The 13,569-nt window shown below is 54.9% G+C and overlaps 1 protein-coding gene across 8 annotated transcripts in view; it reads right to left on the bottom strand.

Annotated features, from left to right (window-relative positions):
* The window catches only part of TSPAN9 (tetraspanin 9), a 197,197-nt gene that overhangs the window by 20,614 nt on the left and 163,014 nt on the right, over window positions 1–13,569 (bottom strand). The window contains exon 1 of one of the 8 annotated variants that reach the window (XM_057318763.1): window positions 11,872–12,064. The exons of the other annotated variants lie outside the window; for them this stretch is intronic. Coding sequence (XP_057174746.1) covers window positions 11,872–11,952 — 81 coding nt within the window. The 5' untranslated portion in view covers window positions 11,953–12,064. Of the gene's footprint in view, window positions 1–11,871; window positions 12,065–13,569 lie in introns of those variants that run through there. 8 annotated transcript variants of the gene reach the window in all.

Raw genomic sequence — 13,569 nt, 5'->3', positions numbered from 1 at the left:
CAGAGCTCAGTGCTGGGTGCAGAGAGGTCCTCGTTTATCGACAGCCAGGTATCGACTGAGGGGGCCCAGGTGAAGGAGGGCCGTGGGGCCATGAAAGCAAGGTCAGTTTTGCTCAGCAACAGGACAGTCTCCCCAACGCTGGTGCGACAGTATACAACCTCCTTCTGTCCCGACACTCGTCAACAAGCCAAGCACATGGCGGAAGACAGGCCAGCTGTCTGTCCACAGCACTCACGGAGAGGTGCGCGGCTCTGCATATGTTTAGGAGTTAGTCGACAGGTAAGCCTTTAGATGAAGCGGTGTAATGAGCCCGACCGCACGGCACCCAGCACAGCGCACCTAACAGCCGTGAACCTCGGCGAGTGGATCTGTCCTCCAGCCTCTCTCCACTCCCCCACCCCTAAAACAAAAGGCTGAACTTAATAATATCCCAAATCCCTTCCAGACCTAAGATCCTGGGATTTCACTTCTGCTCCATCCTCCTTCTAGCCGTGAGTTAGGTAGGATGACCTCAGTTAGTCCTCTCTCTGAGGGAAGAGGCCAAAGCCTTCGGGGTTGCAGGACCTGCTCACACACTGCGGGCCTGCATCCTGCCCCCCGCCTCGGGAAGAGGGGCCCCACTTCTCTCTCGCAGAACGGAGCACAGAGGGAAAGTACCAGGCTGTGAGCTGGGCCTGAGAAGTGCTGTGTCATGTACACTTACCGCTTACCCCATGATCTAAACCCCCCAGTAAAGGAAACGGATGACACTGAGACAGAAGACATGCTGCCCCCCCGCCCCCCGTCAAGGATTCAGTTGGATGCCCATTCAGCACCCTGCCTCAGGAACCCGCCATGTACATACACTCAAACAGAGGGAAGAGATGGCGAAGTTTCAGGCCACAGTGACATTAAATCAGCACTGCTAATTATACCCCAACCTGGACATAAATCAGAATCGATTACTTCTGAGCTCAGGCGCGTCCCAGACCTGGAAGGAGCAGAGTAAAGTGAGGGCTTTGATTAGTCTAGGCTGTAGAGAGGTCTCGCTCTAAAGCAAATCCCAAATCCCAGTGGGCACTCACTCCCCTCTCCCACCCCGTCCCCCTCACCACACACACAGATAAGCACTCCCTTCGCCAAGACCTGGAGGGGGCAAATGATGCCACTTCATAAAGAGCAAACAGAGGGAAAATAACCTACGTGTTAAATTGTGAGTTGGCAGGACGCGCGCTGAGAACAAAGTTCAGAGAATGGAACAGAAACATATTGACAATAGCAAAAAATTACTACGCATTTTCATATGAGATCCCAGGGAATAAATTTGCTCTTGCTTTTGCTTATTCAACAGAAAAAAAAAAAAAGAGAGAGCAAGAGAGAGCAGTAGCCAGAGAGGGACGAGGACGCAGCAGAATGCAGACGCTTGCACTTTGCGCCTCCACATTTCCCTTAAGCTCTCAAAGAGTGTTTTTTTGAGATACAGGCTGACATGGGAATCAGAAGAAAGAAAAAAAAATAACACTGTGAGTGGAGAGGTTTAGGGTGCTGCCTCAAGGGGCAGCCACAAAACAGACACCCTCAAATTATTAGGGAGAGGTGCCGCCCCCATTCACTTGGCAGCTTTGCATCTTTGGAAGTAGAAGTTACTTTAAAAAAAAAATTTACTCGGAGCCAGAACCTTTAACATCCGTGGTACCAACTGCTCAGGGGAACGAGCGCCTGGCTTCACGGCAGGAAGATTCTGACCTCTTTGCGAAAGCGAGCCTCCCAGGTAGTCCTCCAGGTTCCGCTCCTTCTGCAGAAGCAGGTCACCAGGGCCCAGAGAGGAGGGGTGCTTAGCCAGCACCCGAACCACCGCTGCGGGAGGGGGCGCCAGTCCATGTTGGGGTTCACCAGGCTTTGCCTGTGGGCATGATACCATGAACGCCCAAAACACCAGACCTAGGTTAGGATCGCGCCCCCCGCACCGGTGCCCACGCTGTCCCCCGGGTCACAGAATGCCCGAGGTCCTCTGCTTGCCCTGAATGGCAGTACTTTTTTTCCATGCCATTGCTGGTACTCTGAACAATGTCTTCCGGATCAGGGTGTCTGTCCCAGTCTCCTGAAAATGTGCTGCTGCACCCACGCCCCCTACCTCGGGGACATATTTCCTTCACCTCTCCTTCCATTCTGGAGTTAAAACTTGGATCTGTGACCAGCGGTTACGAGCACAGGCTCTGGAGTGAACACCTGGGCTTTGAACCCCAGTTCTACCCCTTCCCAAATGTAACTGGGCTGGTTGGCCTCTGTGACTCTGACTCCTCATCTGTAAAATGGAGAGAAGAGTGCGATCTCCAAAAAAATCCACGTAGTATACTTACAAGATGGTTGTGAAAATTAAATAGAATAGAACTGGTGAAGCTCTCAGAACAAGAGCACGGCCTCATGTCATGGAGGTGCGCCACTGTCATGGTCATCGCTACTCTTCCGCGTCTCATCCATCTCGAATCCGTCGGCCACATCCCTGCAAATCTCCTGCATCTGTCTCCATGCCCACAGCCCACTTCCTGCTTTCACCCCTCTGGCGGGAACACTGGGAGGCGCCCCTGGTGGTAACCCCCGCCCCCGTAATCCAAGCATTCTGCCCAGAGCACACCGTGCCTCATCGTGCGGACCCTGGAGGCTCCCGCCACCCCTGGAACTCCTTAGCAAGGTGTTCATTGGAGACCTTCGATGAGCTCATCTTTTCATTATTAGCACCTCTATCCCATACAATCTGGGTACTCGTCCCTCTGTGATACACCCCACGGCTTTGGCCCATATGCCTCTCTTCTAGCTCTTCCCCCACCAGCCACACTCGTCCTTCCCATGAAGGGTCCATGACCTCCACCCTGCCCCTCCTCCAGCTTATGCTTCCATGTCCGCGCACTCGAACACCTGACCACTCACGGCACCTAACATATTTGCCTTGCAATGATTCACTCCTTGTTGCTTTTGCCTAAGCCAACTCTTATTTTACATCTTCCACTGCACCTCCCAGATAGTGGGTTTCCAAAAGGTAACGTTTTTCAAGTCGGAGCTATGTTTTCCTGAAGGCAAGCTCCCAGCAGGATGGGACTAAGATGGTACAATTTGTTCTGTGCGGTGCCCAGCTGGTTCTCCACTTATACTGTCAAGGACCATAATGGTCAAGAGCAAGCCCCACCGCCATGAACACCAAGTGCAGCCCACACAAGTGCAGCCCAGAAACGTCCTATCAAAGGCAGCTACATCCCCGCCCTTACCCCAAGGCACATGACCACAGGGATGACCAAGGCCCTTCCTTTGTGTGGCTGAGTCACGCAATCATCTGGCTTTCTTTCCTTCGTCATCATTAAGCACAGACAGTGACAGGAACCATGTCAAGCAGCACTGAGCACCTCCCAGGATCTCAGAGTGCCCTTCCTGACCACCACAGGGCAGAAGTGGGCACCCCCCTCTGGGCCCCCGACTCATACACCCACTCGCCAACATGTTCTCTCCACCCAAATGCCTCACAGGGATCTCTCCTTAAATACCTTCACAGGAGAAATCTTGATGCTCCAGCCGCAGGGAACCCAAGAGTCACCAGCAGCTCTCTGCCCGACCCTGTGTCCTACGCTGTCCATCCCCCCATCCGGCCGGTTCTGCCTCCAAGTTCCATCTCTGGTCCATCCCCTTCTCTCCATGTCCATGGCTACCATCCCTTCTTGAACCGCTGCACTCTCTCCATGTCCATGGCTACCATCCCCTCTTGAACCGCTGCACTTCTGTTCTGCTTTCCCTCCTGCACTCTTGCCCTTCTAGAGCCCACTTGCCACAGAGCAGCCAGAATGGTCGTTGTTCAAACTCCCAATTCCAAATCCTTCCTGCAGCCTGCGAGACCCGCGATGATCTGGCCTCTGCCTTCCTCGCCTCCTCACTCTGTCCACGCTGACCTCTGTGGGCTCCCAAAGCGCCCCACACTACTTTGTATTTGTTGTTTCCTTCATCCAGAATGTGCTTCCTTAGGTAGTCACGTGGTCGGTTTATTCTTACACTTCAAGTTTCCCTTGCTTCCTTCCCATCTTGTATGACAATCTGTTATGACTTGAAGTGTTTGTTTATTATTGTCTGTCTTCCCTGTTAGAACATGAATTCCAGGAGATGAGGGAGCTCTGGCTTGTTCCTTGTGCATCTCCAGGGTGCTATGCTGCGCCGGGCGCGTGATAAACGTTCAATAAATATCTGTGCATGGGAGGGACAAAGAGAGGAAGGGGACCAGGAGACTTGGAAATCCTCTGTCCTTGAGAACTTTCCTCTAAAGTAGCACTTAGGACACGGATGAAGCCTCTTGGGCATCCCCAAGATCCCGGGAGCAGTGGCAGGGTGCCAAGGAGCAGCTCGGAGAGAATGCCACGGGATGTAAACAGCCCCGGCAAACAAGAAAAAGACGGAACGGGGGCTATAAAGTCAATGGCCTCGAGTGAGTTAAAATTCCCACCCTGGCTGTGCAACCTTAGGAAAGCTACTTAATCTCTCTGGGCCTTAATTTCTCACTTACAAACTGGAGGCCACGCCAAATTCCCGAGGTTGTGTCAATACAGTGCTGGGTATAGAGCAGATGCTCACGTAAAATTCTTTTTCCAAAGATGCTAAGGGCTCAGACCCACGCACTCTAATTAAATGAGCGCACCCTCCTGCTCCCCAGGTGCTGTGCTGTCTAGGCGTCACCGTCACTTATGTCTCAGCCACCTCATCTCGGGCCCTCACCTGAAGCACAAGAGGCAGTGAGGAGGGGTGCAGCGAAGTTGCAGAGGGCTCCAGGAGCACGCCATGCTGTCCACGGAGACCAGGTGCATTCAGTTGCTGGGGAACCTCTGCGGGGAGTCGTCAAGGGAAGCCCGCTCCCAGACCGACCCATCATTCCCAACCATGGCAGAAGAACCCAGGAGCAGGCACCGGGCTCCAGGAGAGAGGTCAGGGCATGGTGTTAACCAACAGTGCTCGGGATGTGGGGTCACCCCAAGCTGCTTGCAACCTCAGTGAGAGGGGGGACAATGGAGGATAAGAGCCAACTCACCTGACATCTTGGTCTCAAATACCAAATAGCAGTTCAAAACCCAGGGAAGGAGTCATGGCTCCCTCTGCCCTTTGTTGCTCGAAGGAGATGACAAGTTACACTGCCCAGGCCAAAAATGCTCCCTGAGGTCTTCCTCCCTCCAGGAAAGGAGGGCCCGCCTTGTCCTTCCCACCCCAGCAGAGAGAACACCAGGGAGATTGTGAGCCCCAGAATATATCCCAGATAGAGAGAACACGTCTTGGGCCCATGGCCCTTAGACACGAAGGCTCTCCCCAGAGTCTGTGGGCAAGGACACCAGGGTGAAGATTCGACCCAAGACATTGTCAAGCTGCACCTGCAGATAGATGGGTCAACTCTCAACTAGCCCTTGAGACCCCCGTACTTGCCAATACCACCCCAGCACCCCTCTTTCCCTGGCCCAATTATTCCTTCTAAGACTGCTTTTACCATGTCATTTCTATGCTCAGGAGCACCACTGGCTCCCCTGCCTGGGTGAGGAGCCCAAACCCTCTGGCCGAAGAGTCAAGGTCCTCCGTGAGCCGACCATGGGCTCATCTCCCAGTACAACCGTTGTGAGCCACTCATCGTCACCCAGAGAGCCCCTGTCTGGCAGGAAGATCTCCCTTCTCCTGAGTCACCCTGCAAGACCAGCTAAGGTCCTGCTCCTTCAGAGGCATCTGTCTCAGATGCAGAGCATAAAGAAACCTAAGGAATAAAATCCAATCCTCTCCATTTCTGGGCACTGGCGGTTTTAGTCCTCTGCCCAAAGCCTCCTGACTTGTCGCGCTTGGTGGTGAGAGAGAAGCCATCGCAGCAGGTAGGAAGGGCATCGGAAGGGGACAGCCAGCAGGCAGGCTCCAGGAACCTTGCTGAGATGCCAGCAAAGGGGAGCCGGGTGGGAGCAGTGAAGGGGCCTGGCTTTGAACAGGAGAGCTTGTTGGGGATAATGTATACCCCCCGCGTCTCAGCGGGTTTCAGCTAGTTGAGTTTATAATAGAACAAGCAGTCGCTGTTGTTCTTGGATGCCACAGCTCTGTGACGGGGGAGTGAGTGCTGCCGAGATACAGCAGCCATAAAGCAGAAGACGGCCCATCAGGGGCCGTGACACTCCGCAGGGACCAGGTTTTACGGTCCTAGAAAGAGGAGGTTCCAAGAAACCTGTGAGCACGGCCTTTCCATCACAGATGGAAATAGAGCGGGACCCCCGGCTCAGGGACAGAAGCAGGTCAGACTCGGAGAAGAAAGCCGAGCCAGAACCCCGCGTGCTTGAAGGGGAAGGACTGAGCACCGCCAGAGCTGGCAGCAGAGAACTACCCACCTGCTGCCCCCAGAGTCCCCTGTGGGGTGAGCAGGGCCAGAAACTTCCCCTCACTCTGCAAACAGGGTGAGGCATGAAGTCCAGAAGGCGAGGTAGGAGCAGGAAACTCCAAAGCCCAGTGAACTGCAGAAGGCAAGCTTCTGCTTTTACTTTTGAGAGTCATGGGAAACGTGACAGGGAAGGGTTGCCTAACTCACCAGACTGTGGAGGTTGCTGGCACACAAAATTGGTGGGAGAAGGAATCCCCAATCGTCAGTGCTGCCTGCTAGGCGCCTGCCACCCAACTCACTCCTGACACTCTGCAAAGGCAGGCTCCCTGAGGCCTCTGCTGCTTCCCAGGGAGAAGTCGTTTCTGTCCTCCTTAACCAAAGGCTGTCCCAGAACAGCCGTCCGTTTGGATGGCCTGGTTGGAGCGATGGTCACAGAGCGAAGTCCATTCTGTATTTCAGGAACCAACCCTGCCTGGGATGGGCCCTGCCCAAGTCCAGCTCTGCTCTGTTTTAGGCAATATGGAGCAGTCACAACTTTGGGGTTCTTCGGTAGTCCCCCTGAAAGAGTTAACTTGGCCTCAAAGTCAAGATCAGGGGCGCCACAAGGGAGCTTATCTGACCTCCTGAAGGGATTAACACCCCGCTCAAGAAATGCCAATCAGCCAAGAGGGCCGAATTTAACCTCGTCCATCCCTCCTAACCCTAGCCAGGGCGCTCTCAAAATCGGCAATTACGCTAGGGCAGCCCGTCATCGACTATTTATAACCTCCTCGCCTTCTGTAGGGAACCAGACACCTCCCGTCACAGCGAGGTGCCGAGCAGCAGGCCTGTGGCCTTGGCCTCGGGGACCCGCTGCGCTGACCCCTACGGGAGGGCCTCCCCAGATTCTGAGTGGCCCTGCCGCATCACCTCTGAGGCACCGAGGGCTGTGTTCAACACCGTCTTACACTCTTTGGGCAGCGCCAGGCCCCCCACTGGCGGGGTCTGGGCTCCCTGGCTTCTCACTAGCTCATGGCTAGGCCTCGGGCCTGGCCGTCCTGCCCCCTCCAACCGCCGGTGCCCCAACCACTCTCCTCCCACCTTCTCATTCATCACCTCCCTGGCTCCCGACACCCAACAAATGGAAAGCAAGGGCAAAACCACAAAGGGGGTAGGAGTGGAGACACTTCCGTAAATAAGTCTTGATGGGGGAATGGGTCTAGTTGTGGGGGCAGGTCTCCCCACCTCTGCTGAAGAGGTGGCCCATCCAGACAATGGAATCGCATCCAGTGCTGAACAGGAATGAGCTACTGAGCCATGAAGAGACACGGAGGAGACTTACGCGCATGTCGCTAAGTGAAAGAAGCCAATCTGCGATCATACCGTGTGATTCTGACCATAGGACATTCTGGAAAAGGCGGAACTATGGAGACAGTGAAAAGATCAGTAGTTGCAGGGGTGCAGGGGTGAGCAGGTGGAATACAGAGGATTTTTAGGGCAGTAAAAGCACTCTATGATACGACAATGATGGATACGTGACAGTGTATGTTTGCCCAAGCCCACTGAAGGTGCACCCCCAAGAGTGAACCCTAAGGTACACTATGGACTCTGAATGATTACTGTGTCAATGCAGGTTGATTCTCAGTAAAAAATGTACCACTCTGGTCCGTGATATTGATGGGGGAAGAGCTACATCTCAAACCTCTATACATTCCCCTCAATTTTGCTGTAAACCTCAACTTCCAGGAAGGAAGGAAGGAAGGAAGGAAGGAAGGAAGGAAGGAAGGAAGGAAGGAAGGAAGGAAGGAAGGAAGGGAGGAAGGGAGGGAGGGAGGAAGGAAGATAGGTAGGTGCCGAGGGAGGGAGGGAGGGATGAGTGACCAGCTAACAGCCCAGCCTACAAGGATGTGATTGATGAGGGAAAGAACGCCCTTCCATTCAAGGAAACGAACAAGAGCAGATGCCCATGCCTCAGAGATACGAAGGGGAAATTCAGCTTTGTTCCTTCACGGACCACACGTCCCCTGAACCAGACACTCTTCTCTGGACCCACGAGAATGCTAAGACTTCTCAGTACCGCCATATCCTCAAGGGTGTGTTTACTGGCTTTGCACCAAGACTTTATCCACAGTGCATCTGTCTAGTCTAGACAAGACTTGCCTTATGCTAAGGGTAACCTAAAAGGAAAGGCTCTATGACTTCTGGATTATGGGGTTAAGTGCCCAAAGAAGTTCATTCTGTAAACTACTCATTCGTCTGCCACAAAAAAAAAAAAAAAAAAAAAGGGAAATCCCAATGGTGCTTCTATGAAACCAAACCCGGCACCCGTTCTGTCCTCCCTATACCAGCTTAGCATGGCCACATCCCCTTGGGGTGGCACCGGGACAATCTCAGGAATATGGTGGCAAAGGGCTGAGTGGGGAGAAAGTGCTAGAGAAAAGTTTAATAATAGAGCTGGGTAGGGCACGGCCCGTTTCCTTTTTCAGTTGCACTGACCGGCTGCTCCCATTACGCGATGCGGCTGTGGGCAGGGCGAGTCAGCTGCTGCAGAGACTCAAACCCAGGTCAGCCCAGGGACCGCGTCTCCTCAGGCCACCTCTGCGAAGGGTCCACATGCTGAAGTCAGATGCGGTCCATGCACCAACTCTCTGGGCTCGCCTAACGCAGCCTCGCTATAAAAAGCCCGGAGCTGGCGGGACAGACCAAGCCAGGCCGGAAGCCCCAAGGTTGACTGTCCTGCACCCATCAGCCCTCCAGCCGAGCCACGTGCCTCACTCCTCATTGTCTCTCTTGACTGCAGACTGCTATTCTGGGCTCTGGGGGACAAAGGGGAGCTGATGACTACAGCAGGAAGCCCACATGGTGGGCAGGTTGGCGTCAGAACAGCTCTCCTGGCGATGGGACAGCTGCCGCCCTCTCTCCAGCTTCTCCCCTGTCCCCTGGAAACCAGCAAATACAATTCGCTCAACAGTCAGCACACAGGCGTGCCCGGAGCATCCCTCCTGCGCAGTGCTTACAGATCGCCGAGAGAAGCATCCACGCCTGTCACCATTAGTGGGTCACTCATGAAAACAGACTCAAACTCAATACTAAAAGAACAAGACTGGGGAAAGGCACACTTGGAAACAAGGCCCTTGGCAACTCACAGCTCCTTTGAGACTCACCTGCCACATCTGTTCAATGGGTTTGCTAACAGTACCTCCTTTGGGGTTGTCACAAAGCTAAAATTAGTTAAAGCACAGAAGGCACTTCAAGCAGTGCCTGGTACCCAGTGAAAGTCCCACAGGCACTGGATAATGTCATCGTCACTACCGCTGTAATCAGTGTCATCAGCAGACGGATGAGCCAGAGCCAAGTCATTCACACCAGCTCTCTTTTTGGTGGAGAAAGGTGCTGAGTGCCGGTGTGGGGCCTGGAGCTCGGGCACAAGCTGGCTGAGACAGCAGCTGGGGCCCCAACCCAGGAGGAGGGCAAGGCTGAGGACCAGAGTCCAGTTCTCTGTGGACCTGCAGATGGCTCTCCCTCATCCTCCTCACCTCTAAAATGAGAAGACCCCTCCTCTCCATTTAGGCCTCCAATGTGGGGATGTTGTTGGGGGGGCAAGGAAGAGGGTGTCTAAGATTGAAAAGGTATGGGAAAGAACCTTGAGTCCTGGAGGCGGTCAGCACGCGGTCCAAAGAAGGCAAGGCGGAGCCCGACAAAGGAGTGCCCCCCTAGGCCTCCTGCACCCATGCTTCAAACATCACCCCTACCCCGCCGTTTGGAGAATAGGCCCACGCACTAGGCTCTGGGCTGGGTGTTTAAAGGCATTATTCCATTTACTACCACACCAGTCCGAGGAGGCAGGCACAATCATCCCAGACCAAGCAGTGAGGTCAGGCTCCGTCCCCAGCTCTGGCTGACTCCACCGTCCTTACCCGTCCGCTCCCCTGCTGGGCATCAGAGTCACCCGAGAAGGTTTGTGACATTGCAGATGCCCAGGCCCTGCCCCAGACCTGTGCATCAGAATCTCCAGGGCTAGAAGCATCCATCTGCCCAGTCACGAGTGCGCCCCACTGGGCTGAGGCAGAGCCGACAGAACGATCCCCAAGGACATGCTGTTCCTTGAGACCCCTTCCTATGTATCCTCTGGAAAGAACACCCTGTCACCACCACCACTGGCATCCTACCCCCTATGATGGGGCTCCTGGGGGGACAACCAGTGCTGCTCTGCAGACCCCTAACGGAGGACGGCTATTTTCGACCTAAGTTGACCCTGGGCCCATCAGTGGCCTGTCCTCTCCGGGCTCCAGCACCACCGCAAGCACAGTCTGTCTCTGGTGATGCTCTGGGAACTCTGCACGGGCTACAGAAGTCCCAGCAGCAGCCACTGCAGTAGCCAAGCTCACACGGCACTTCTCTGTGGCAGGCGCCTGTCCTTCAGACCCATTAACTCATTGCACCCCCACTACGACCGATGAGGTAGGTGTTGCTATCATCCCCGTTTACAGACAAGAAACCAAGGCTCTCGCAGAGATTAAGAAACTTGCCCAGTGAAGGGCTCAGCCAGTCAGATCCAGAGTCTAAGATCCGGAGCACTGGCCTCTACCCAATCCTTCATGAGTGATTATTACTACTTCGTTCATTGAGCCAGCAGGCAGCCTCACAAGTAGTTGAATTCTATCATCTTTTTATTTGGTTTGCTTAGAAACTTGGGTCTGCTTAGAGTAGGCTCTGCCTGGGACTTTGGCCAATGAAGCAGGATGATAGGGGCTCAGGAGATGTCCCATTCTCCGAGGTCACAGGAGCACTTTGAGAGGAAGGGCAGGTCCATGCACGCCCCTTTCTCCAGACGACACACAGCTCGCCCGTACATGGCCACGGCAACACAGGAGAGCAGACAAACCGAGTCTCCCAATGGCAGTTTGGGGCTCACCACGTAATCATACAAAGCTTCTTCTAGACTGCCCTGAAACAGTGCTATGTCCCATCCCCTGCACCCTCCCCACAAGACAGTTGTCCACTGGCCCATGGTGGGAGAAAGTGACAAGCCCCCCCCCCCGCCCCGGGGCCACAAGGGAAGGGTCCTCGGCTCAGCCTGGGAGGCACCTCTCGGCTCCCTTTAGTTTAAAATAGGCCATGCGATGCCTGCCAAGATCCAGTGCTCTTGGCAAACAGGAGGGTTATATTTCTGGCTGCGCACGGTGAAACGCTGGACCAGGGAAGGCTTCCCAAACCAACAGCTGACTCCGGCTGTGATGACAAGACGATCCTGAGTCGGCTCCAGCCCAGCTAGCTGCGAGCTCCCCGCAGGAGTACAGTAGGGGGAGGGCTCTGTCCCCACCCCGGAGCTCTGGGAGCGTGAGGACAGCTATATAAGGGCATGGGGCTGGGGGGAGCCCAGGGGGCTGGGATTTCTGCCTGGCCTCGGCAAGAGCTCACACTCGCATAGGCATGTGCGCACACCTGCCGCGGATGAACATTCCTGCATGCCATTCCCTGGCCTGGTATGGGCTTCCCCATTTCACTGCCATCACGGTACCCTCCAAACGCCACTCTCGTCTCACCTGCTCCAGGAAGCCTTGCCAGAAGCTCCACCTCTCCCCGGCCACACCGGCATCAGAGGGTGTGAAAATCACGCTGCCCATGAGGAGCACATGCGGGGGCCTAGAGGTGTTTGGTGGACAGGCGGCAAGGCACACGGGGGCAGGTTTTACGTACAAGAAGGACTGCCATGGCTCACATTGTCTGGACTCGTTCCATGAAGCTCTGCAGGGCAGAATGGGCACCCAGAATTAGAACTTACAAGGTGAAAGACAATCCCTTAGCCTCAGTCACCCAGAGACCCAGAGCTGACCAACATGGTGGCTGCTCCTGGAAGTCCGGGTGGAGATGCCATGGCCGCCCGCTAGGAACCTCTGCCCTGGGGCAGGGGCTGACCCATGAGCTTGTAGCTGTCCCAGTCACTGTCTGCTTCCACCTTAACGAGGAGCTTCCCAGAGCAGGGTCCTCTTTCCAGGTTAGCTCCCCACCCTGAGCCCAGCAGTACTCAAGCATGGTGCTGAGTAGCTGCCTCATTCCGAGTGGCATTCGGCTGGTGGTGGCCCTCAGAGTGGGGGGCCCAGGCAGCCCAGGGGAAAGGTGGGGGCTGAGAACCCACTGTCCTCCATGTTCTTCCATTGTTTATAACTAAAGGTATCCTTTTCAACAACCGCCAGCCCACCCCACACACCCAGAAACTCACCAAAACGTGAACAGTGGTTATCTCTGGAAGATGGCATAATGAGTGATTTTAATTTATGCTGTATTTTTTAATCTCTCTATTCTTTCCAATAATCTCCAATGATCACATATTAATTTTATAACCAGAAATCAACTTTTTAAAGAGGAAGCAACTTCCTTCTCCCCTCTCTGACCCCTCCCATCATTAGCACCCTCCTTTTCCCCATACCTTCTGGTACATTCACACCAGGGAAGAATGTCGCGATGCAAGCGCATTTCATCATTGCTGGGAAAGGAACAGCACTACACTTGCCGGTTTCTCAGGTGCTGGGCGCCTGCGTGACAGCACGTGGCCCAGCAGGTGCACGCTGAGTGCTTTCTCCTTCCTGTGGTCCTGGAGGTGGCTGCTCTGCATGCCAGCAAAGCTCCCTAACCAGCTCCAAAGACAGCCTTCCACCCTTAACATGCCTGCAGCCTCTTTAAGGAACCCATGAGGGTATGGAGCCAACAACCAGGCTCTCATCTTGGCACACTCATCACTGTGGTAACTCCCAAAACACAGGTGGGAAAGAGAAAGATGAAGAAAGGGAGCAGAGGGGGAGGGAAAGCCGAAAGGAGACGAGAGAGCACATGGGCTGGAGTAGGATGCCATCCCCACCTGCCACCCCGTCCACTTTGCGCCACCTTTAATCCCTCCCGGGCTCCAAGCCCCTTCTCGGGGCAGGTCGCCGTGCCCATTACGGCCATTAACCTGGCTGTCCCCAGGCCTGGCAGCCTGCGATCGGCACAGAAGTCCCAGAGCCGAGCGCGGCATACCTCAGGCGCTCCATCATAGCACCCGAAATGGGTTCTGGTGTCACAGGCGCGATGCTGTGAGCCAGCTAACCTGGCAGGGGCCACCTCCACAACTGCTGAGAAGCTGGCCTCAGCATGGGCAGGCTGGGCCTGGGGGTGAGAGCAGAGACAGGGCTTCCCGGGGCAGGCCTGCGCCGGGACAGGCAGCCCTAGCGACGGGGCACGGAGCCTGGCCCTCAGCATGCCCG

The sequence above is a fragment of the Ursus arctos genome, unplaced genomic scaffold (genome assembly GCF_023065955.2).
Source record: "Ursus arctos isolate Adak ecotype North America unplaced genomic scaffold, UrsArc2.0 scaffold_26, whole genome shotgun sequence".
Taxonomy (NCBI): domain Eukaryota; kingdom Metazoa; phylum Chordata; class Mammalia; order Carnivora; family Ursidae; genus Ursus; species Ursus arctos.
The sequence above is the reverse complement of the archived record's forward strand: the minus strand, read 5'-3'. Positions and strand labels throughout refer to the sequence as shown.